This window comes from Dermacentor albipictus, chromosome 7 (genome assembly GCF_038994185.2).
Source record: "Dermacentor albipictus isolate Rhodes 1998 colony chromosome 7, USDA_Dalb.pri_finalv2, whole genome shotgun sequence".
Lineage (NCBI taxonomy): Eukaryota > Metazoa > Arthropoda > Arachnida > Ixodida > Ixodidae > Dermacentor > Dermacentor albipictus.
In genome coordinates, this window is record NC_091827.1 from 143170785 (window position 1) to 143197159 (window position 26375).

Here is a 26375-nt window from a genome sequence, read left to right on the forward strand (position 1 = left end):
GATATATAATAATAATACAACAGTAATTTTATTAAAATAATCAAAACTGGTATGCGACAACGTCTGGATCCTTAGCCATAGGCTAGTTATGGATCCATGCAGTTATACAAAGAAAAGTAAACGGTTCAGACACAAGCACAATCATTTGTTTTGGCTAAAAAAAACAGAAATAAATAGAAAGAAAAAGAAAGAAGGAAATGCGACCAAACAAAAACCAATAAACTAAGGTGCAGACCACCGCAGGAGGGAAAAAGCCACGGCCCCCGCCGGCTCGGGCCCGCGCCATTCCCGCATGCCAAGGACACAGCCATCAGCACCCAGAAGTGAAAAGGCTTAGTTTCTGTCCAAACTGCTGTCACCCACGACAGGAGCCCCACACCACCAGTGAGGCAGCACGTATCCCGTGGACTCCCTCCCACGGCAGCCCGCACGCATGCATGCTTGCGATAAGAATACATGAAACGGTTACACAAAAAGAATTGGTTGAACATTTGTGACTTTAGCCGTTTGCAGAACGGTAACACGTAATTATTATTTAGTCAACACAGCGAGAATGTACACTGATATGCTATATATACACATTTGATGCACGGTGTGTCGAGTAAAAACAAGGGTACACCAGCATTGACACTTACGTTACTGTACAACCATGAACACATATCTACGTAGAAACAACAAAAAAGCGTAACAGCAACACTGCATCCAGTTGTTGACATCATTATACCTTCCGTTAAAAGGCTAATCAGTTTAGATCGGAAAGAAAGAATTTTTACAGTAGAATTAAAATTTGCTGACTGCTTAATGTTTGCAGGAAGCGAGTTCCATATTTTGACACCTATATAATGTATGCGTCGCTTGCCGTACTGGTTGTGACATATCATCATGAGAAATTTCTCGAGGAAGGCTGAGCGACTGTTAAATGTCGATTCATTGAAGATAGTGGCAGGAAATGGCTTGTTGCATCTCATTATCGAGCACACGAATAAGGCAATACGGTAATCTCGCAGGTGCGATAATGACATGACTGTGTTCGCAATCAAAAGATTTCTTGACGGTGTAGTAAAGCTAGCGTAGTTGATTATCCGCAAAGCTCTCTTCTGAAGCCGCACTACAGGCTCCAAGTATGTTTTGTATGTAAATCCCCAGGCTTCAATACAGTAGGCTAAGTGAGAATGAACGAGACAAAAATACAAAGTTCTCAACGTTTCGAAACTGAAATTACTCCGCGCCTTTGTAAGTACGAAGCATGCGGAAGAGACCTTACCACTCAGCCTATCGATATGAGGCTTCCAGTTCAGAGCGGAATCAAGGGTTACCCCTAAGTAGAGCACCGAGTCGACTTTTTCAATTTCATCATGGCCAATCGTAATGTGGCATGGTTCCTCAAAAGGTTTTTTCTTAAACAGGGACATAAAAATAACAAATTTAGTTTTATTTGTATTTAAGGAAAGTCGATTACTTTCAAACCATTTGCTAATATATTGAAGTTCATTGTTGATTGTTTTAACAACATTATTTAAAGATTTGCTACTGACCACAAGAGCTGTGTCATCTGTATACATGAAGGCATGTGCTTCATTTAGGCCGTCCGGAAGGTCATTTATGTATATTGTAAATAATATTGGCCGAAGTACCGATCCTTGTGGTACACCCATAGTAATGTCAGAGAGACTTATGGTGTGCTCATTGATGACCACTGCTTGTTTACGGTTATTGAGATAGCAGATGGCTTTTTAAAAAGTCTAAGGAAATGCCTCGAAATCCAAATCTTTCCAGTTTCATGAATAATATACGATAGTCGACAGTTTCAAATGCCTTTCTTATATCTGAAAATACTCCTATTGATATTTCGTTGTTGTTCAAGGCTTCATTGATTACATTAGTCAAAGACAGAATAGCCATAGTTGTCGATCGGGACTTCTGAAAGCCGTGTTGACGCGGGGAAAGGATGTTATTTTTGTATAGAAATTTTCTTATTCTGCTAGCCAGTAGTTTCTCAAAAATTTTGTTTATGCAGTTCAATACTGATATAGGTCGATAATTACCGAAATCGTTGGGGTCCCCACTTTTATAAGTAGGCGTCACTCTTGCTATTTTCAATACCTCCGGGTATGTGCTCGTGTAAAATGCTTTGTTAAACAATTTAGCTAGAGTAGATGCCAAGGTTTTTATATTATTTTTCACTACGGACACTGCAATACCATCGAAACCAGGTGCCTTTCCTCTATCTAATAGATTTGCAGTTGCTATTACTTCCTGGATTGAAATATCTATGTAGCCAAAGGAACATGGATTCCAAGCAGGCGGAGATGGCTCGAACCTACTTTGCATGCCAAAAAGAAGTTGGGTTCCAACCGTACAAAAGTGATGATTAAATTCTTTACTTACTGATAAAGCATCACATCCCGTAGCTATCGATGGAAGAATTCATTTTGAAACTGTAGGTTTAATAAAAGAGTTTATATTAGCCCATAATTTTTTTAGATTGTAAGATGACGTGTTGATCTGGTTACTGTAATAAAGCTTTTTCTGTATTCTCATTGCTGCCAAGGCTTTGTTTCGGTGCTCCTTGTATTGATTAAAGTAGTACGTGTTTCCTCGATATTGTTTCACTTTAATATGCCAATAATCTCTCGCTTTAATTAGGTTCAGTACGCTCTGTGTCATCCATGGACATATTGGTTGCGTATATCATTTCTTTACTTTTATTTGAGTGCACTCTGCAATTGTACCTTTAAGTCTTTCTATTAACATAGAACAGGGCCGCTATCTTGTACATGTTCGAAAAGCCGACGTTCAATTTCGCCTCGCGCGATTGCCCAGGCTGCGCCGATATTGCGGCCTAGGTCAATCTAGTCCAATCGTGTGAGGCGAAATCGAACGTCGGCTTTTCAAATGTGTACAAGATAGCGGCCCAGTGCATGTCAGCGTTTAAGTCGTCCAAGTCGGAGAACGACATGTTGGAAAGTGACAGTGACAGTTTTTCATGATCAATTTGCTTTGTTGTACCGGAAAAATTGGTCCACTTAAAATGTGTATCGTCACGACAATATAGGAACGCAATCGGTAAGTGGTCAGCAGGACCTGCATTGTAGGCTCCATAAAGGCTTTCAGTTGCATGAAAGTTGCATAAAATGTGATCAAGGCAAGTGGAGGTATGACTTGTAATTCGCGTGGGACCAGTGACAAGATTACTGAAGCCATACAAAGACAGTAAGTTTGAATATTCAGCGTGTCTGCTACTAAGAGTGTCAATATTCATGTCACCCACTTTAACAGTTTTCTCATTATTTTTGGTCTGGTGGACGAGAGCATATTCTAGGTCATTCAAAAACATGCTGCAATCAGTATGCGGGGGACGGTATACAACACCAATGATGACATTGTGCAGCTCTACGAAAAACGTCTCCGAGTGTCCGCTAGTTGGTCTATTCAAAGAAGAATAAACCCTGTACCCGAGTGAGTTTCTAATATAGAATCCCACCCCTCCTCCCCTGTTTGCAGCAATTCTAGGACACGAGAGAAAAACGTAATTTGGAATGTTATAACTTTTGCCAGGCTTTAGCCAAGTTTCTGTGACGGCTATGACGTCATACATGTTATTGTGCTGTGCCAACAGCGTAAGAAGAGCATCAAAATTTTTTCCTAAGCTTCTCACATTGCATTGAAGCAGTGAGTGCGGTTTATGTAATCTATGAAAGTTATCAACAGAAGAAGTCGTCAGCATATTGGGGATATTATGCCACACGGTCTCGGTCAGCCTCCGGGAAGATGCGGAGGACATCAGAGTTTTCTGCTTTCCTCATTAATATTCGTCCTCTCGATACCCAAGTATATCTCCAGTTGTGTTTCTTCTTTGCGGCAATTGCTTTTGCCAGTAAAAGTTTGTACTCAGTGCATAAGTGCTCATTTATGAACACTGGTGTACGTTCTGTCAGGCCAAAATCGGCTGCAGTAAGACGGGCTTTTTTTGCACATTGAAGCAAGTTGTCACGGGCAGCGCAGGTCTTGCATTGAACGCTGCTGAGGGAAGAAACTCATTTGGTGAAATATTAGCACCCTTGTTTCCCTTCCTTGACCACTCTACACCTGCAATATCAGCTTCCAGTGTACTTGGGTGTTTCCTTGTCCACTTCTATTTTGAGCAGGCTAACCCTATGTGATGGTGTTGGATCAAGCAGAACACATCACATATGCTAAATATATATATGTATTGCCAACACTTCACTCAGATAAGTAACGTTTCTATCATCAGTAGTGTGTGAAGTACTAATGGCCACTTTTAAACAGTACTCTTTGTGAAATTGGTCTGTGAATGAGCGTGAAAGGTGTGAAGACAGCTTAGGGACCCTAGAGACAGCTTAGGGACATTAAGTTTCGTAAAGCTAGTGAACAATAAAATTTTAAAAAGTCTCAGTTTGTCCTGAAATGCAAAGCATTGATTGCGGTAGCAAATTGGTAGATAGTTATATATAGTTTTGTCAGCCGTATAAACTTGTAAACATTCACTTACTAACGAAATTAACAAGCACGGTGTCACGTGCGCACAAGTAAACATGAGCATATCACACTCTATGACTGCGGAAACTCACTGTGAAAAAGCTGGAGTGAGGAATCGCAGCAGCAGGAACGAGCGATTTGACCTTCATTGATCTCTTGCTTCAATGCAGACAAAACATTGAAAGCGTAGCGCATTCGAAGCTACTGGCACTATACGGACTCTGCAAACATTGCAGATCACTTTAAAGATGGGGCCCGCATGGGCATGCACTTTGGCCACATTGCAGATCGTTTTCGACATATAGCGCCCACACGGTGCGGCCGTGCGAGGCAAGGGTTCCATCCCCATACCTTGTGTATGACAGAAAAGGGTGCGCTTCTGCTCCGACATCCTTGCTCGCACTTGCAAAATTGAGCCGCGTTCGCTGGCTTACCTTCGCATGCCTTCACTCACACATACAGCACATGGTGCGCTGCAAGGATTTGATCGCTCTTGGACTTTATACGGAACCTCATGTCGATGCCAATGCCGGAAATGCACCTGGAGTGTTGCTATAACTATATCGCAATAAAATTGTCCATTTAATAGCGTTAGTTCTTTGGCGCACACAGCCTTTAGGAGGTGTAGGCCTGAAACGTGTTCAGCTTTTTTTTTTGTCCTGATTATCAGCTCAGTAAAGAAAAAAAATTTGTTGCGTTTGCCCTCTAACATGAGCTGTGTTTTTGTGCATTCTGCAGTGCCGCAACTGTGATTACCAGCAGGAGGCTGACAACAACTGCATCTATGTGAACAAGATCACCCACGAAGTCGAGTGAGTAGTGCCTCTTGCTTGCTTTGTTCTGGCTGTCATCATTTTCTGTGTGTGCGTGTGTAGTGCTAGCTGTACACCACATTCAGTTCCAAAAGTTGTGTGCATATAATAAGTACCACATAGCTGTACTTGAGGGAATTGATTGCATGAACTTGAGCATGAATGCGAGAATCAGCGCATTCATTCAGACAGAGTTGCAGTTGTTTACCTGCTGTAGTAGCACAGTGGCTATAGGCACCAGGTGCGGGAGGAGTTGGGACCAATGGTGCTTTCATGCAGTGGTGCCACAAATGTAATGGCATGTGACATCCAGGCGGGGCACAGCAGGCGCATCCATCAGCTGCGTTGATTTAATATGTTCCGTAGTTTTTTCTGTTGTGCATTGCGAAAATACCTCGTGAAACCAAATCTGATCAAACATGTTGCATTTTTTGGGTGCACACAGTTACTGAAACATGACTGAAGCTGGTGAGGCCATACACTTGAATCATTTTTCACCACGGCCTCATCAGATCAAATGGCAGAAAGACTGGGTACGTGCAGTCGGTAGTGAACAATACTTACAGTGCTCGGCAATGGAAACGTGATACTTGAAGCGCTGGGGACACCAAGCTGATGCACCGTGGTATACAGTGAAAGCAAAAACCTTTGCAACGCTCTGTGACTGCATTTGGTCATCACCTAGCCCTCGCCTGCAGTGTCAAAAATGTGGGGCATTGTAGTAAGTGGGTTATTTCACCATAGAAAACGTTGATGCTTGTCATTGTTATGACCGATATATTGTTAAAACCAGTATCGTTATAGGTAAAGGGGTTCGACCGTACGGTTAAATTAACTTCCATATCCTAAAGGTGCTCACGTATGGTTAGTAAAAACTCGCTGAATAGCAAGTAACAAACGGTACAACACAGTTAATTCAAAAGCTGTTTAGAGTGCAGTCCACATACAACAATACATTGTTTATAACGACGAGTCAACTTAAGAGTATTAACTTATGCATTAGGGCTATGACAAAAAACTCATATATAAAAATATTTTATTCACCACATATCAGATATAACGATCAAAATTTTGCCTTCCGGACAGCGTTTTCCATAGAGAATAATTGTAACATTTGCTTTGCTAGGTTCCCCTTTAACGAACGATGCCAAGACGGGGAGAAATGTTTGCCTACATTAGTTCGTATCTGCTGCCATTCACTGCACCCTGCCCGTGCACCGACTGCAAAAGCCACGGAGAGAATCGCGAGTTGGTGCAGCATGCCACGAGATGGCGCCAGCTGCTTCATGTCCGCGTCGCCCGCAATTGTGCTCCACTATGCTATGTAACTAAGCTTCACGTGAAGAGAGAAAGAAGGAAAAAACAAAAAAAGCAGAACGAAGTAGCACCTGCCCTTCTGTGGAAACAGCCCAGTTAGTAGAAGATGGTGCCGACAAAGTGCAAAGCTGTGTCGCTTGAGACGAAGTCGAAACTTTTGCAAGACTCAAAGAAGTACGAGCCAGGCAGGAGCGCTGCGATCATGACAACTGTAACCAGGGGCCATGCTGATCAACGGATAAGGCGTGCTTTGTGTGCCAGGGTAAAATCCCCATGATAGTGAAACGAACATGGTGGAAGACGAGCAAAACGAGAACAAAGTGAAAGCAGGAGCCAAGGTTTCCTTGAAGAAGACAAGTCCACTTGTCGAAACATTGGCTCCTGATTTCACCTTGCTCTTGTTTTGCTCATTGTCTTGAATTTCCATCTCCTGCCTTCCCCCTGTTTTCCCTGAACATGGTGGAAGCCACTGACATTAGCGACCTCTGGAAGCACGTCGCTACTGACGATGAAGCAGCTGGTGCTTGAATGGAGGAGTTTCTGTGAGCAGATAGTGCTGCCTCGTTCTGCAAAAAGATATCCAACAGGGCAGTCGTTATTACGACAGCGACGATGAGATTGACAATGGTCTTTCTTTGACACTGACCCTGATCGAGTCGCTCATTGATTTCATGCATGCTAAATTATTGCTGCCAGTGTTCGGGCAGCAGCTGGATGTGATGCACACTGCATTTGTGAACCTGAAACTCTCGCAAAAGCAAGTGCAGCTTTCTGCAGCCCTCCTAATACTTCATTCGTTCTTTAGAGGTAAAAATAGGCATATTATTTTTCACTGCCTACTTTCTACAATGTTTCTTTTTAGTGCAAAAGGCAAATTTGATTTCGGAGCTTCAAATATGTATTCGTTTTTCTTTTTCTTTTTTTAGCTTTATTTTTTTCATATTTCATTCAAGATGTAGCGATGACCGGTTATAATGATCACATTTTTCGGTCTTGATATTGTTATAAGTAGACTGAGCTGTATGTTAAAATGAAAACAGTTTGCTTGTATTGGAATCAGTATGAAAAAACATGTTCAGAGTATAAGTACAATCTCTGCTAGCAAGTTCAATATGGTTACTGTTAAAAAATAATCACACACAGAAATTTTAGAGATTCAGTGTTTTATAACACCATAGCACATGGTGGAGGGATTGTGGCAGTAGTGCCTGTTTCAGTGAAAGTAGGATTTGTCAAAAAATCTGAATTGTGGCAAGTTTAAGCAAACCTATTTCAGAGAGGGCACCAGTGGGACAGCACCAAAATTTGGAGGCATATTCAGGACCAGGCAAATTAAAAGTTTTGTATAAAAGCAGCCTACTATTGCACGAGTTTATACCCCTTTGGAGGGAGGTTGCCACCAACATGTGCAGCAGTAGAAACAAGTGTGAAAGGGTCACAGCCATACATGTGATTGAAAATGGATGCGTGAAGAAACTTGCTTTTTTGGAAGTGCCACTTAATATCGCTCTAAGGTGCTGCACCCTTCCGTGACTTAAAAAAACAAAATTCATTCGTAGACGAGAACAGTGTGTGCTTGTCAACACCTACTGAAGGTATTAAATAGCTTTAGCTTGATGCTTGCTGTCCATGTCACTCAGACTGGCTTATGCACACAGCTGATCAGGAACACCAGTTCCAGCAGCAAAAGGCACGCCCTGCTTCCCCCTGCAGAGTGGATTGAGTGGAGCCTGACAGTGTTCCCTTAACTAGGCTACTTTAGCCACCAAACGCACTGCGCATCAGGGTGTCTACCGACCGAGAAAACCGGGAAAACCGGGAATTCTCAGGGAATTTGAATAGTCTGGAAATACTCAGGAAATTTGTGCTTCTATCAGGGAAAATTACCTGTAACTTTAGTGAAAGGGAACGAAAGTCGTGTTAATGCTGGCTCCACTAAAAGAGGAATCGCAAAAAATCGTCATTGACGCAGTGTCATCGGCACGATGTATTGCCAGAGTAGTTAAAGACCGATTTTCCAGACGCCCGATTTTTCGGACATGCCCGATAATCCGCACGACTTTGCGGCACCACCACGTACTCCATATAGTCAATGTATATTGCCCTGACTGCAGTTCTGAAATGGCATTAATCAAAGCCACCACCGCCGCCATTTTTATTATCTCGCCGCCTCGAACTGGCACTCTCGCACGCAGATCCGCTGGCAGCCGTAGCCACTGCCGCGGTAACGTTAAGCCTAGCTGCTTCTACGTTCGCTATTAAGCTTCCTGCCGTGCGGTGCCGTGTTTTTCATTGAAAGAATTCGCCGCTGTCAGAAAGGGCGGAACATCACGGTATTCCTGCCCCGACTTGGACGCGGCCAGCGGCTTCCGCGGGTCCCCGATAGGGGCCTCTCTGCTGAAGCTTCTCAGGATCAAATAAAGTTCATTGTCTGTCTGTCTGTCAGCAATGGCACCGACTCCGCCTTTGTAATCCTCGCGATTGGCTTCGAAGTTCGCAGAGCACAGCGCGTTGCGTAATGCCAGTCGCAGAAAGTTAGTTTCCCCTCGGTACAGTAGTGCTAGGCAGTGCATAACAAGGGTGGGAGGGGGCAATTGTCACGGGACACAGTATGCATTCCTTAATTATACACACGTGCACCCCCGTCTCATGTCAAAGTGCGAGCACCGATATGCCTAATAAGTGTGCTGACAGGCTTTAAGAGTGGCTTTAAGAGTTTTTTCGGACGTGCTTGTGGCAATTTTAGCCCTTAAGGGCAGTTAAAGACATACGTCATTTTTTTTTTCCGGATAGCCATATTTTTCGGATGTTTTTGCGGCCCCTAGCGAGTCCAAAAATGGGACGTTGACTGTACAACTGACCTAAAGGATGCTTCAAATGATCCATGGGGTGAAAGGGTGGTGGCAGAAGGAGGATGGGAACCGAAAGGACCGACGCACTACGGAATATTAATGGGAAAAGAAGCGTGCCGCCGCCTCTTTGAAGGAGCTTGAGCTCAAAAAACAGTGTTAGCTGATGCCGAGATGCAAGTGTCCCTCATCCAAACCAGAATAAACTCTTTAAAGCAGTGAAACCCAACACTGAGATGTTGTGTGCGGGCTGAGAGTATGTCAGGACTGTTGAGGTTGACTTCCCAGCTGCAGAGAGAGAATCTTAATTGTGACAAAGTTCAGGCCTCATACCTATGAGCTTGCTATCAGTTGATAGAAATATCTCATATTCAAAAATATTTGCTCATGTATGCATCTCCTTTTCATTCGTATTTGAAAATGTTCGTCTCAATTTGGAATAGGTTTTACCACTTCTTTCGCTGTGCATTTTACTAACACCATCCTTCTGTTTTGTTTTTAAATAAAATAGATATTACTTCTTACTATTCAAATTGGATTGTCATTTTTTTGTTTCAGCATGCTTATTAGAGAGTGACAGCATTCGTGCAACATGGTGTCAGCCTGTCTTGACATATTAAAACAAAGTTCTGGCTCATTCAGGGAATTTCGTAAATGTGCTCAGGGAAAACCTGGAAAAATCGGGGAATTTGGAAATGTCACCTTGGTAGACACCCTGCGCATCACTTGCCCCTCTGGAAGCCCTTCATGCGCTGGTGGCCCACACACTGTCAGTATGGTGAAAATGCACCTTGATGTCCATATAATTGTTATCAAAATAAAATGATGTCGTGAAAGGGAAGAATAATGTGAGCGCCACCTAAATACAGATTCTTGTGAGGCCCTGGATATAATGTTAACAGGAGGTGATTCAACAAAATTTATTTAGTGTGGTGTTCTATTTGTGTAATGAAGAATGTCTAAGAATGAAGAACAGAATCAAAAGCTTCAGAAAAGCCGTTGAAAATAACATACACTTTATTACACAGGTTGAGGTTACAAGAGACATTATAGACTAAATTTACTAGTTGGCCATGCTCAAAAGAGGTTAGAAGGTTGTTTGAGTAAAGAAATTTTATAGTATGTTTATGAATATTGTGTTCTAGAATTTTGCATGACTATAGAGTAAAGGACATTGGTCCGTAATTAGTTGTTTATCGCAATGGTAACACTAGCTTTCTATGATGGTGGTATTTCGCCATAGTCCAAGGATTTCTGTAAGTTACCGTTATGTTCACATAGAATGGCTGCACAAAACCTGTGAATGCATACAACGTGACCAGCCTAATTATTAATTTGCTTTGTTTTATCCAATAAGTTGTTATATCAATCTGCAATATATCAATATGCAGCTGTAACTGCGAGAACAGTTGGACTTAAAAATGCTGCAAGCCTGCGCCCACAAATGACCTCGACAATCTCCGTGCTGGAAAGAGGTAACTGTCGGTTTAGGCGTCAATCAAGAGGTACAGAGCCAAATGGTGAAGCCAAGGGCAAGAGTGAATGTGGTTGCATGTGCCGAGGTGTAATACTTATTTCCCATCAATACAGGCTGATGATGGAAGACGTGAGATTAAAGGGAAAGAAATTCTATGTGGGTTTCCCATCTCTTACTGCAGGCAATAGGAGGGAACATCATACATCTTATATTCATAATAAGTAATCTTTTCCTAATTAGAAACAGTAATTGGAAAACATTAGAAAACACTTCATTCAGCTTCGTACATGCCATACAAACCTATAAAGTAAAACATATCCAAATCTTACTCGACATCAGAAAGAAACTGGTAAAATAAAAGTAAAAAGGGACTGCGCATGAAGGTGCAACATAAGTTCAACAAGTAATTTCAGAATTGTAGCATGCCTGTAAATATGCAGAGTCTATGGCCAAAGCCCTGTACTGCAAACACAAAACTTGCATGAATTGCATAAGTCCTGCAGCTGTTCTGAGTTTGTGCCTTCTCGTATAGTGAGCTGACGCAGATTGTGTCAGACGTGGTGCATGACCCCACGCTGCCACGCACCGAGGACCACACCTGCCCAAAGTGTGGCCACCGTGAGGCCGTCTTTTTCCAGGCACAATCCCGGAGAGCTGAGGTAGGTGGCGATGTGCTCTTGAAAAAAAAAGGAATCCCTACGTGTCACGCCCAGTCAGCAGTATGCTCAGAGGGTTGATGTCCCAAATGCTTGTCCTCTCTAGCTTTGATTTAATCATTGACAAATAGGAGCAGGTATATGCCTGGCTTCTTCTGAGATTATATCCAGCTTGCTCCGATATTCTAAATATTGCAGACATACAACTCTGGGTAATTTTTGTAAGCTAAGCGAGTTGACAGTCTTATATCAGCAAGAGTCATATCAAAGTATAAAACATTATTTACAGAATATAGTGTCTGGCTTCCTAAACAAGAAGAAATTTTGGAAATTTATAGAGAGAGAGATGCAAATGAGAGAAAGGCATGGAGGTTAACCAGAGTTGTAACTTCCGGTTTGCTACCTTGCACTAGGGGAAGGGGAAGACGGAAAGAAGAGCATGACAAAAATAAAAGCGTGAAAAAAAATATGAAAAGGGACGGAATGGGATCATTATAGTCTTTCTAAGTGGTGCAAGAACAAGAGGCTTGGGGTGCACTATTTAATGTACGAACAAATTTTAGTGACAGAGAACTTGACAAAAGCAATACTGATTAGTAACTTTTTTCAATCTGTATTTCATCCCATGGAATCGACTCAACTACAGCCCTGCTATGGACAATTCTCGGCTATGGAAGAGGTCATATTATCAGTTGACGGCACAACGAAAATTGACTCTATAGATGCCTCAAAGGCGACAGGACCTGGTGGAATTTCCCCGAGGGTACTAAATAATAGTGCTTGTACAGTAGCAACGTATCTTTATATAAATTATAATAAATCACTCTTAGACGGTAAACTTCCTGATGATTGGAAACTAGCTAATGTTTGCCTATATTCAAGAGCAGTTCCAAGAGCAATGTCTCAAATTATAGACCTATTTCCCTTGCTCCCATGCAGTGAAACCTCATTACTACAAACACTAGATTAACTGATGATGAAGAAATTACAGCCACTGACCAAGTCAAGGTGAAAAAACACACAGAGACGTTTCGGGACCCGTACGGGTTCCTTGTACGGGTCCCGAAACCCGTACGGGTCCCGAAACGTCTCTGTGTGTTTTTTCACCTTGACTTGGTCAGTGGCCGTAATTTCTTCATCATCATGTTACCTGACCAGACGAACTTTCGTCGAACTCTTGACTAGATTAACTGACTTTTCAGATTAACAAACTTTTCAGAGATCCCCTGCTGACTGCTTATAGTTTCAGTGTAAAAATATTTCAGTACTGTGAGCTTCAGAATACTGAACTTTACAGAATGATGATCATTATTTAAAATAAAAACAGGAACAGCGCAACACAGGACGAGTGAATAAAGAGCATAGGACAGAGTGCTGACTAGCAACCAAATGCTTTATTTGCAGAAGCAGCATATAAGGACATCATTGAATGTGACAAAAAAGAACAGAAAAAGAAGGACAAGAAGGATAAGCGTCAGCCACAGATATAGTACAGTTCTTTTGTTGAGAGCATAAGAGACGCTCTCAACAAAGGAACGCTCCTGGTTGCTAGTCACTGCACTGTCCTGTGCTTTTTACATGCTTGTCCTGGGTTGCACTGTTCCTGTTTTCATTCCAAACATGAACCAACGAGTTCCCTTGAACACACTGCTTACGATAATTATTCAGTTTTCATCTCATGTTAGCAATGCCCCAGTACCACGAATTAACATTAAGAAATCTGGGGCTTCTAAGATTTTCGTATATTCTTCATAGCAGCCGGAACATTAGGCTAGCTGAGAAGGTGCAGAAAACGGATGCCACAGTGCATAGCTTCGGAAAACCTTGCTGTGCCCATAAAACCAGCATGTGCTCGCAAAACCTGATGCTTTGTCACCTCTGACAAAGCATCGGGTTTTGCGAGCACATGCTCCACCCAGACAAGTGTTGCCTAGCAACAGAGGCACATCTCCTCCTTTGTTCACACTTCTTTCTGCAACCATACCAATTACGCACGTGAAGAAATGCAAGGTCTGTGCTCGCAGGGATGCCATACTGCTTGCATTTTGAAATAGTTTGTGTCCCCCTCGAGTGAGACAATTGCAGTGTCATTGGCAAGGAATGTGAAAAACGAACAAAAAGAAACATTGCACTTTGGGAAGGTGATGTGGAGCTTCCTCTGTTGGTGGTTTTCTTGGCATCAGTTTCTCTCTTGCATGCACCACTCTTACTACACGGTGCTTCAGTTGTGTGTGTCACAGGGCAGGCCGAGAGCCAACAGTGACATTTTCGTTGATAGCTCGTACAGTGACAACTGCTAACTGATAGTTTGATGGGCATAATCGTTAATTTTAGGGCTTTCACTACAATGACCTTTCAGAATAACAAACAATTTGGCGCGATCCCCTGAAGTTTGCTATGGGGAGATTTCACTGTATGTTGCAGGTTACTCTATCTAGCATATGTTGTATTCAGCTTGCTTTTGTCATTTGAACTCCATTGGGTACCTAGGAATGCCAGCATGGATTTAGAAAGGGCTTTTCTTGCCCCACGAAACCTCCTCAATTTTTCTTTTTTTTTTAACTTGCTTGTCTCAGTAAGAAAGTTCCAATACATTGTCTATTTATGGATTTCAAAAAAAGTGTACGGCACGGTGTTGCACTCACTTTTGTTGCAGAAACTTGCTAACATCAACACTAACACAACTGTTTTAAGATTATTTTTATTGTTTAAGAAGCAAGCAGTTGTTTTGAATGGAAGTTTGTCTGATGATGTTACTGTTACATTTGGTGTGCCACAAGGCTCCGCTCCATGGTGGGACCACTTCTCTTGTTTTTATTAATAATATTTGTGATGGTATTGAAACCCAGATACGATTGTTTGTGGATTCTGTATATTATGCAAGGGTAGCTGACACGTTTCACTGCCCAACAAATGTTATCGCACAGCGCAGGACGCGCTTGCATGTGTGGGAAGTTTCTGAATGTCATCGATGGTTCCATCCACTGTCTGTGACCGAAACTTGTGTAATCTGATTGCATGTGTGCGCAACGCGAATAATGTAGAACTTTGTGGAAGGCGCGCGCGTCCCAGCGATTAGTCTGGAACATTCGACGATTGATGTATAAAAGCCGACACGCTTGACCTGTTGATCAGATTTTCAACGATCGCCGACTGTGTTCTCCGCTCTCGTTGTGCTTTAAGTGTAGCCTGTTTTGTGGGCACAGGTTTGCCCAATAAAAGCTAGTTTTGCCTTTCTGACTTCATCGGGACGGCAGCGTGTCGTTATTTTGTCGTCGAGCTGGTCTCTTTGACGTCTTCGGCGGCAGCGGAGGATCTTCGTCAGTTCAACGAACCGCAACCGCACCTCCATCGGTTGCTGCTTTTAGTTTTCTGGATATCGGCTCGCAGAGCAGCCCCGGGCTTGGCCAGTGTATGGTCGGCGCTGTGGCAACAGGTAGTGGCCTGGTGATGGTGAACGGGACGGTCATCAAGGACTCCACTGAGTGGCGGCGAGGTAGTCAGCGACATCGCGAGGTCGCTCGCCAATCTGTGGTCGCGGCGCGTTAACGGCGAACCCTCGGAGTCCCATCTCCCAGTATGGGCATTGACGGTAGATGTGCCCAGCTTTTCCGCAGTGATAGCAAAGCGGACAGTGGTCGGGGGCACGCCAAACCTCAGTCTTCCTTGGAATGCTGCGTGGGGTGATGGGTTGGCGTGCTGGCAGCGAGGGTGGTGGCGGACGACGGAACTGTGTCATCACTGGGCCCTGCCGTGGGCGTGGAGGGGTAATGTGATGGCGGGCTACAGAGGCATATGTCATCGCTTGCGGCTGAGGCTGCGGTGATTCAGGGGCTACTCCGAGTTGTCGGAGCTCCTCACAGACGGCATTGGCAATTGAAGCCACTTGAGGCTGTGATGAAGGGAACTGCTTTTGTAGCTCCTCCCGCATGATCGCTCGGATAGTCGAGTGCAGGTTGTCGGTGGCCAGTGACTGAACTCCGGCATAGTTTGTCAAGTTAGTGCGGCGGTTGAATTGCCGGTTCCGCATTTCTAGTGTCTTCTCGATGCTGGTGGCCTCGTGAAGAAACTCGTTGACGGTCTTCGGTGGGTTCCGTACCATTCCGGTGAAAAGTTCCTCCTTTACACCACGCATCAGTAGGCGCACTTTCTTTTCTTCGGACATTTCCGGGTAGGCTTGGCAGAATAGGCGGCTTATTTCTTCTGTGAAAATCGCGATTGTCTCATTAGGTAGCTGCACTCGGGTTTCTAATAGCGCTTGGGCTCGTTCTCGGCGCACGACGCTTGCGAATGTGTGCAGAAAGCCACTTCAAAACAGTTCCCAGGTTGTTAAGGTGGCTTCTCGGTTCTCGAACCACGTCCTGGCCGTGTCTTTCGATGCGAAGAAGACATGTCGCAGTTTGTCGTCACTGTTCCAGTTGTTAAATGTAGCGACTCTCTTATACGTCTCAAGCCAGCTTTCCGAGACCTCGAACGTTGAACCGTGGAATGTCGGAGGCTCCCTGGGCTGCTGCAGCACGACGGGGGACGCTGGGGACGCTGGGGCTGCCGTTGGGATGGACTTGGTGGCGATCTTCCGGGTCATCTCAGGCAAAAGTCCGTGCTCCGGGGGCAGTCCTTGCAGCCTGCGGCTACCTCGCTGGTTCTTGGCAATGTTGGTGTTGTCTTCCGTGTGTGGGCTTGGGTCACAGCTTTGTGGGGGTGTCTGGTACATGAACGAGAAGCACCTCCACCAGAAGTCACGTGGTCGTCATGTCAAAGAACACAGTAGCAATACTGTGAAAGGCAAAACTAGCTTTTATTGGGCGAACCTGTGCCCACAAAACAGGCTACACTTAAAGCACTATGAGAGCGGCGAACACAGTCGGCGATTGTCGAAAATCTGATCAACGGGTCAAGCGCGTCGGCTTTTATACATCAATCGTCGAATGTTCCAGACTAATTGCTGGGACGCGCGCGCCTTCCCCAAAGTTTTACATTATTCGCGTCGCGCACACATGCAATCAGATTCCACAAGTTTCGGTCACAGATAGTAGATGGAACCATCGATAACATTCCAGAAACTTGCCACACATGCAAGCGCGTCCTGCGCTGTGCGATAACATTTGTTGGGCGGTGAAACGTGTCGCCCAATAAAGACAAGTACACATGTCAATATTCTCGAGCAATCATTTCCTGTAGCGCATCATCTTCAAGGCATTTCGCACATCCCAACATCGGATGTGTTTAAGTAGACGAACGAAAGCCTTTCTGACACAGCGCTAGAAATGAGCAGGAACTGCAAGCTGCATTTGTGGCGGCAAGCCATGCAGGAATGTAATGCTGCCAGAGTGAGATGGGCGAAAGCTTATCACGGCCACAGTTCGGCCTGTTTAGCCGCGAGTTTACATGCACTTAGCAGCGAACCCCTCTAGCCTGGGCATGTCGAGTCTCAGCTGCTTATCATTGTTTACTACAGATTGCTGTAATTGTCTGATGGGTCGACGAGTTGGGCATTTCCAGCATACCAGGCATACCGGTGAAGTCGAATAGGTCATGCCAAGGACGCTGAGATTGCAAAAATGTTACCCTGCGCGTTAAACATGACCTACAGCAGTGCGGCGATCAGTTGTTGCCACAGGGCAAACGCAACACGCTCGCTTTAGTGAATGTGAGCTGTATATAGGCCAGCTGCTGGTCAGCCAAGCTAGCGCACGATGCGCTCTGTGCAATACAATATGTTCTATCCCTGCACCAGCCACACTAGACTGTAGAATATCCAATTTTCACCGATAAGCGTAACTGCACCACGTGTGGATCTGTGCCTTAACTGTGCAGCTAGCAGACATGCGAGAGCTGTTTGCAGATACATGGAAACTGTATCCAAGCAAGGAAAGCAGACGACCTGTCACTTCTAGCAAGTGGTAATGGCGGCGGTTTTTTCAGTTTTGGTATGAAAAACATTGATTCCTGTGACCATGTTGTGAAGCACGCACTCTTATTTCAAGCATAAAATTTTCTAAATTATCTGAAACTGGGCTCTTTACGTGGTCCATAATTTTGTTACAGTTGGCCTTCAATAGCACTGCGGTTCATGTATGAACAAATAATAAAGAAATCTCATTTAACTTGTGCACATTAGTTGTGCACATTACTTGCATGTTTTGTCGAGAATAAATCGGAGATATGCATTGTCTGTGATAGAGGAGACAAAAAAAAAAGTAAATTTTGCTGTGGTGAAACACTGGTACTATCTGTCACTGTAAGGGCTAAAAACTGCATGTGCTGTGTTTCACGTAATAGTCGTGCATTTAGTGCTCAGGCAATGCACTGTTCATTGTAATGAAGTGAACATTGCGTTCACCAGCCATTTCAGTTGTGTTACACAGGTGATGTAGTAAGGTGGAAAGCTGGGCGCATTCTTTGAATCAACATGGAACACAACGACAACACAACAGACAAACACAAACACACAAAAAAACTCATTGTTTTCTGCGTTAATACCTAATACCCACCTAATAAGCACATAAAGAAACAGCGTAATAACTAGGCACTTGATGTTTGCCACAAGTAGTCTGTGAACCCATATGCTGCTGCTAAGTGACCTCGGGCTGGGTCAGCATGCGTAATCTCTTGCACAGTAGTCACTGATGACAACTGCATGTAAAAAATGTGCTATTATGGACAGCTAGCATGCTCATTCCTTACCTGCCAATCCTCCCATATTATTTGTTAGGTTTATGACTTTGGGTTCGTTTTAGCACATTACAAATGTTGCGTCAAGTGTTACGAAAAGTTGTTTGCAAAAAAGATTCGCCCATCAGTTTCCAAACTTTACGTCGTAAGCTTTTTGATTGTGAAAGGATGCCATAGGGGTACTTGCTTCAAGCAAGTTCCTGATGCAGGCACAACATAAAATTTCATCAACATCAACAGACATTCACTGTGATCTAAAAAATGTGTTGCTTGTTAGTGTCTTCTGTTCTAAGTTTACTGCTGCTTGTGTGCCGCATGTAAAAGTAAAAGATTCATAATGAAGTGCATGTGTATTGATAAAAAGAAGAGGAAGCTTAAAGAAATAAAAAAAAACTATGTAACTACTGCACTGCACAAATATGTTATACCTAGGCACGTGTGCCATCCACAATAGGTCCCAAAGTGGTGGTGAACACATTTACAGTGACACGTGAAGACCCATTAAAATTTCTTGGAAAGGAAGCTTTGCAATTGAAGAAAGCTTCTTTCTGGTCAGGGGATCACACTTGAGAAGACTCATCTGTGCTAACCAGGATGCTAGAAGCAGTGCAAGGCCTGTTCAGTGCAGATTTTAAGTGAGACCACCATGGAAATGTTGAAGTCAACTCTGCTGCTGAGCCACAAGAACAAATTACAAAAAAAGGACGCTCTTGACACTGGACAAAAGTGTTAAAGCAAAGCTTTCTTTGCTTCTTGCTTCAACATCAGGGGGTGGTTCAGAGCATGTATAAGAAAGCAATAAAATTCTACTACAGTAAAACCTTGTTAATGTGTACCTCCCTACGACATAGTTACGATTAATGCGTAGTTGCTACAGTTTACGGCCAAGCCCCCAATGAACCCAATGTGTTGACTTACGGTGTAGTGGCTTGTAGAATGCATACCTGTTAGTGCGTACCATTTTCACTAAGTCACAGTTTGGCAAGCAGCATGTTGCACTGCAAATGTTTTTCTCCTTTTTTTCACTTACGAAAAAAAAATCAACGAGACAACCTCGACACCTTGTATCGATGCCGCGATGTTGGCGAGGGTGATTGGGCTTTCTCTTTTAGATCGGGTTGCCACGCGTGGAGAGCATGGCTTAGCCAAAAGCCGCATCGCAGCAGCCACCACCCTCACCTTCTGAGTGTGTCATCGATGTGGTGTCATTTGTGATGGCTCTGCGGCGACTGGATATTTCATTGCGCATGTGACATCATTCTAGGAGTGTTGCTCCTAGGGAGTGGTATCATTCAGGGTGGTTCAGCATCGACCGAGTATTTCGCCGGGAGCCATGCCAAACGGAGCCATGCCAAAGCTGAATGGACAAGAAAATCACATAGTCAGCATGAAGGAGACGTTGGAGAAATCCTTCATAGCATTGAAACTGGAACAACGAAAACCCCCATCGCGCATCCATGGGGACTGCCTTTGACAACAGTTTGTGGCATATGGAAAGCACCGCAAAAGCTAAGGAGTGGCGCTGCATCTAACACCAAGAGGTGCCGCTTGAAGGGATTTCCAGAGGTTGAAGAGGCCTTGATGTTGTGGCTGAAAAAGCCAGGGCGCACAACTTACCAGTCAGCGGGCCCGTACATACCGAAAAGGCAGAAATATTTGCTAGCCAACTGCGAGAACTTTTCTTGCAGCAACGGTTGGCTAGCAAGGTTTAAAGTGTGTCACAACACATAGGCAGCACATGCAGACCACAGAAGTGCCGTAGAAGGACAGAATGGGCCGCTTCCAGAAACTCGCCAAGTATGCCGTGGAAGACGTTTCCAACGTGGACCAGTCGGCACTCTTTTACAGACTTCTGCCCAACAGAATGTTGGCGTTTAAGAGCGAAAACTGCACTGGTGGCAAGCATGTCTCAAAGAAAGGCTGTCGGTTGCTTTCGTGGTCAACACAACAGGAAGTGAAAAGCTGCCACTGCTATTTATCAGCCAGTATGCGAACCTGAGGTACTTTAACCATACATACAGTGCAGATTAAATGAAGAATTTTCACAAGTTTACAGAATATGGACATGATGCGAAAACTCGTCATAGAACATTACATATGCGAACATCAACTGTTTCATGTTTAGCAGCCCTGAAATACACCTATCCAGGCACTTAAAAATTATGCCTTGTGCAACACACCGTGAAAAATCATAAAAGGAGCGAACCCACTATATAAAACGACATACTCGCACCGAGCATGTACATACAACTGTCTACCTTCCCAGTTATTTTACTAAAGCATTTTGAGCCTGTTATTCAAACTTGCAACCTGACTGCAATCAGAATAGCTTCAAGATGCATGCGACACATCTTAAATGCCATTACTTTCATGAATTATTTTGCTGTTGGCACGTCCTGGACTGCCATTTTTGATTTTCAGGAGAAATAAAGTAAAAGTTATCTTTGATGTTATCAAAGAAGTTATCTTTGATGCTGAACACCATGGCGCTTGCACAACCCCTCGGCCAGGGCATCATTCGCTCAGTCAAGCATCTATACAAGAACTTGCTGGGTAGAATGCTGCTAACAATGGACTGCAACTAGCAGTACTGCATCGACATGCTAGGTGCAATACACCACCTAGCCTACTAGTGGCAGCAAGTGAATTCCACTACAGTCTAGAACTGCATCGCTTGAGTGAAGTTTATTGTTCGCATGAGCAATGCCGAAAACAAAAAGAGTGCCGACCACTGCAACAGCCTACTCACAGAGGTGCTGGAGTAACAAGGGAATGCCGGCACTCTGCAGTTTGAATCATGTTGACAGCGACGTGGCAGCATCTCCAGACTTATCAGACAGATCGTTGCCACTTTTGCAACTCGTGCAATTGAAGATGTTGAGAACGATGATGACGACAACTTCGAATCAGACTATGCAGGTCCGACTGACTCTGACTGAAGTTAGTGAAGCTGTGACCGATATGTCCATGGGCCCAGAAGAAAGTCCTCGTGGCCAAGTTAGCCCGAGGTCTCTCAGAATTCGAGGATGCTGTTGTCGCTGCAAGGCTTGCACGGCGGCAACTGAAACTGACCGAGTTTTGATCCATTGCTTCAGAATCAAGCTGTGTGTTGTCAACATTACTACTCATGACTTTTTCTTCCCTTTTGAAAGGTAAGTCACGGGTAATTTGTGGTTTTCAGTTGAGGCGTACAACCGGTTAGGACGTACTTTTCCCACATTCCCGCCAACTACATTTTAACAAAGTTTTACTGTACTAGATAGAGCAGCTGTTGCAAACAAACTGGACAAATTTAAATTCGAGCTACGGTATAGTGCATTTTTGCTCTTTGTGAAAAATAAACTGTGCAAATTTGTCAAGCGGACAACTGACGCAGGTCATGCAGCTTCAAAGCCGCATTAAAGCACTGCAGCATGTAGACAACACTACAGAATTACCCACCCATCAAATCAATGCTTCTGTACCTGCCGCAGTAGCTTTGTGGCTATAGCATTGCTATCGAACCTGACCACAGCCACCTTTGATGGGGGCAAAATGCAAGAACGCTCCTGTACTTCAATTTAAGTGCAAGTTAAAGAATCTCACGTGGTTAAAATTAATCCAGAGTCCCCCAATACCACATACCTCATAATCAGATTATAGGTTTGGCATGTAAATCTCCAGAATGTAATTGTGATGCGCTGTGTGAGGTAATGAAGGAGATAACCTTTTCACAGGTTATGAACAGGTTTCACAGGTCTTGAGGCATGACAATGCCTCAAGAAAGCATGTCTTGCTGTGCATTGTGTACTGTGTAGACACACACAAGTGGTGCATGCGAGGTAATATTTTACATCAACTCGCCACTCTCCTATTGCACTACATGCTGAAGAACTTAAACATTCACCAGAAACGTCACCTCCAATTGTAATCCATTGACACACATAACGCAGAAAGGTTCACTTGCATCGATTCACACAGTACGTTGGATCCGCATAATTTTTGCTCATTTTTGTAGCTCAGTAGTGCAGTTCACTTCAACACATATACCCCAACTTGGCTCTTCCATCATAGCTTGAAGGCAGTCCTGGGTTTGATCTGCTAGAGCAGGCTGAATTTTTGTTCAATTGCAAAGTTTTCTTTCTGAGAAACCCTGCTAGTCCTTTTTATAGTGTAATGCTACTCTCAAGTGGATGAATATGTTTCCCATTCAAGAAATATTCATGTTTGGAAGAAAGAAAATTAAAGGGAAAAGTGATGCATGACACTGAGAACAGTACTAACAGCATTCACAAGCTAAAATGCATACAAACTACAAGCCGAGAGTACCTTCTCAGAAGATGGCAAAACTATCTTTGTTATGCAGATGAATCAGTGTATGCAAATAATGCCTTCTTAATAACTTTATTAATCCATTGTTTAGCTTAAAGTGTATTGTTATTGTTGAAGTGTAGTGTAGTGGTTGAATTTTCAATTCAGAGGGGGTCTCAAGCATACTTGCCAATTCTCGGGATTTTTTCGTTAAGCTTACGAATGTCACATTTTATTACAAAAAAATTATATTTGCAAAAAAGTGTCAAAGGTGTTCAAAAATAGGGTGGTGCAAGATTGTGAAAAAATGCATGCAAAAAAAATTGTGGAGATATGCGTCCTCCTTGAGGCAGTGCAAGGTGCCATATACCAGTGAAGTACTTGCATTCAGCACATTTATTCGGTATAGCCCTGACCAGCAGCTTACCATTATCATTAAAAAGAAAGGTGTACAGTTAGTGCATTCTACGGTGCTGACATATGGAGCAGAAACTTGCCGTCTGACAAAGAAGCTTGAAAACAAGTTAAGGACCGTGTAAAGAGCGATGGAACGAAGAATGCGAGGCATAACTAAAGCCCCTCCATACACGTTTCCGCTGACCAACTTAAGTACCGCCAACTTACCCTCCTCCTTCACGCTCCCGCTCACCTCCTTAGCTTTCGGTGTCAAGCGGAACTTGTGTAGCCTCAGCTTCCTGTTCCAAGTGGAAGTGACGCTATGTTTCTTTAGTGTTGTTTACTTTCGCGTCCATGGAGAGGCTTTAATTGCACCAGCTGCGGTTTAAATTGTTAATGCGATTCCATCCAAGAACCACCGCCTATTGTAAATAGTGATCTGATTGTGTTCACTGCTTTGTGTCAACCTGCGACGGGTTGTGCCACGAGAGACAACGTACAGTGGAATGTAGTGCCTGGGTGCTTGGAGACCACTGCTGATTTTCGTGCATTTGGAAAACAGCGACTGCAAACTACTATTTAAGCGGAAAACAGCTTGTCCCCTTTGCATTCCTGTTATGGTGACCGCCACATCTCTAGAGACTGCAAGCACAGTATTGTGTGCCGGGCATGTATTCTGCTGCACTTTTGTCCTGAAGCATAAAGCCCCTCCAGCCAGCACATATGGAGGGACTTTAGTGAAGGAGTTCGCGATGCCAATTTGTGCGGCACACGCATAGAGTTTATGCTGTGGATTCTGAGTTTGAACCTTGTCTCGTACAGCAGATTGAAGGTAACGAAGGGCCCAAGTGAGTGCACTGGATGAAGAACTGCAGCGATGTGAAGCTATGAAATGTAACAAGTTCGAATTGGCTTGGAGGGCAATCAGTGACGTGGTGAAAACAAGTGTGCTTTTCTGGTGTGATATGAGTGGAGTTTTGCAGTGAATTGGTGTGTGTGTGCGTGCGTGTTGTAATGTGTGCAAAGGTTTATGGCGAATTGTGTGGGTGATGCGAGCAGATGCGCACTGCGAATTGTGTTAGTGTTGTGGTGCAAGCAGATGTGTACAGCAAATTGTGTGTGTGTCATGACGCGAGGAGATGTGTACAGTGAATTATGTTAGTGTGTTGTGGCATGAGCAAAGGTGTACGGCTTATTATGTGTTGCAATGTGAAATTACGATGACTATTTTTTCTTTTTTTTATTGTGAGTGTTCAGGAGATGAACACGGCAGTCTTTCAGGTGGTAGGTGTGTCATACTTGTGTTGTCGCGCTTGTGTCCATCTATGGCCTCAGCGCTAAAGCGCTTCCATCTACGCACCTCCAAAGTTTTATGCCGGCAGAAGCAAGGATGGAGGGGCTTTATTTAGCCTTACTTACTCATCTTTACTCAAAGCTTTCAAATTTTGATGTACGGCAGTTTAGTTATTGGTTGAAATGACATCTATTTGTTTGGTGAAGTGAAGCAGCGTTGATTTTCTGAATGCTTTAAGAGCTATACAAGCTTAGTGAAGTATATTTGAAATTGGCTTATACCTACTGCTACTCCTACTGTATGAACCTACTGAACCTACTGAACCTACCTACCTACTGTATGAACAAATACTGTGCATTGCATGTATCACTCTGTCAACATTTCATATTCCTACATTTTGTATATATTGCTACGAAACAGCCGCCACAGTGTGGCTGCACTGAGGAGAAAGAAGACGTGTATGCCGGCTTGATAGTGTCGCCATTTTGGCCTCCGTTAGCTTCCTTGTAAATAAATTGTAAATAGCATTCAGCTTCAGCTACACATAACATTAATTTGGTGGAGGTGGACGTTCCCCGTACCCGTCATGGAGCTTCGCAGCGGTCGCAACGGCGACAATGCAACTTTGGCTCCTACTGGCAGCACTTCATCTACATAAGCGTCTCCGCCTGCAGCCCCGGCCTACGTCGCCGTTTCCTCACCTCAGGATCCTGGTGTTTTCAACCTAGTCGGCAGTCCGGATGTTGCAACTGGCTCCGCTTATACTAACGTGTCAGCACCAGTCACAGGTGGGATCCGACTATTATGCTTGCCAACATTCTTTTCTACCTCGACGGAGCTCCACTGGCGTGGTTCCAGACTCACGAAGAGGAGATCTCCAGTTGGGATCTCTTCAAAAACAAGCTCCGCGACCTTTCTGGCAATCCGTTTGGTCGACAAGTCAATGCCAAGAAAGCCTTTGCCACACGTGTACAGACGTCGACCGAGTCCTACGTGTCGTACATTCTCGACGTCTTGGCCCTTTGTGCCAAGGCTGACCCGAACATGTCTGAGGACGATAAGGTTAACCACGTCCTCAAAGGCATTGCTGACGATGCCTTCAATTTATTGGTGTTTACAAACGTCACCAGCATCGATACCATCCTCAAGGAGTGCCGCCGTCTCGAGCATGCTAAAAGCCGCCGGGTATCCCAGCACATCATGCGACTTCCCAACACAGCTGCCACGTCATCCTGTGACGACCTCTTCCACCAGCCGTTGTGATGTGACAACTTGACTCGCATCATTCGTCGTGAGGTCGAAGCGGCACAACCAGGCGGTCATCCGTCAAGGGTTGTCCAACGTCGGCCTGCAATCCATTCGTTCCGTACGCTCAGAACCTCGTTCTCCACGCCTGTCCTCACCCCGCTCTTCTTACTCCTTTTATGGACAGCGCAACCCCTCCGAATGGCGAACCGTGGATGACAAGCCGATCTGTTTTAACTGCCGACGCATTGGACATGTCGCTCGCCACTGCCGCAGCCGCTGGACTTCTCCGACGTGCTATTCTCTGGATTACCACCCTCGTCCCTCTAGCGCGTCCTTTTCCTTCGCTCCTGCTATACCCGCCCCATCATCTGACCCTGCGACATCTTTGACACGACCCCACTACTCCCGCTCGCCTTCTCCCTCCCGCCGTCAATCTCTCGCTCGCCCCCGTCATGCCGTGCTCCTTCTCCGACCTACTCGTCGCACCCCCGACCAGAAAACTAGATAGTGCAGCTTCTGGAGGTGAAGCTGCATTGACGACATTGGCACGAAGTCCTCGCTTCACCTTACCCACGAACAAGAATCTTTTTTACGTTCTCGTCGACAATGTTCCTGTGTGCACGTTGATTAACACCGGGGCACATGTGTCAATTATGAGTGCTGCCCTTCGCCGTCGGCTCAAGAAAGTCCTGACGTCTGCCCCAAACCGAGTTGTACAAGTCGCTGACGGAGGGACTGTCGCTATTGTGGGAATGTGTTCTGCCCGACTCACCATTGCTGAGAGACACACCGTAGTTCTCTTCACCGTCATCGAGCATTGCTCTCACGAAATCATTCTCGGTCTGGATTTTCTTGCCAATC

General features: G+C 44.4%; 1 protein-coding gene across 3 annotated transcripts in view; it reads left to right on the plus strand.

Annotated features, from left to right (window-relative positions):
* Polr2I (RNA polymerase II subunit RpII15) overlaps positions 1-26375 on the plus strand; it is a 68737-nt gene that overhangs the window by 12066 nt on the left and 30296 nt on the right. For 2 of the 3 annotated variants that reach the window (XM_070521136.1, XM_070521137.1), the window contains exons 3-4: positions 5239-5312; positions 11488-11614. In XM_070521136.1, the coding sequence (XP_070377237.1) occupies positions 5239-5312; positions 11488-11614 (201 nt within the window). Of the gene's footprint in view, positions 1-5238; positions 5313-11487; positions 11615-18842; positions 18891-26375 lie in introns of those variants that run through there. The other variant, XM_070521138.1, reaches the window with a different exon arrangement.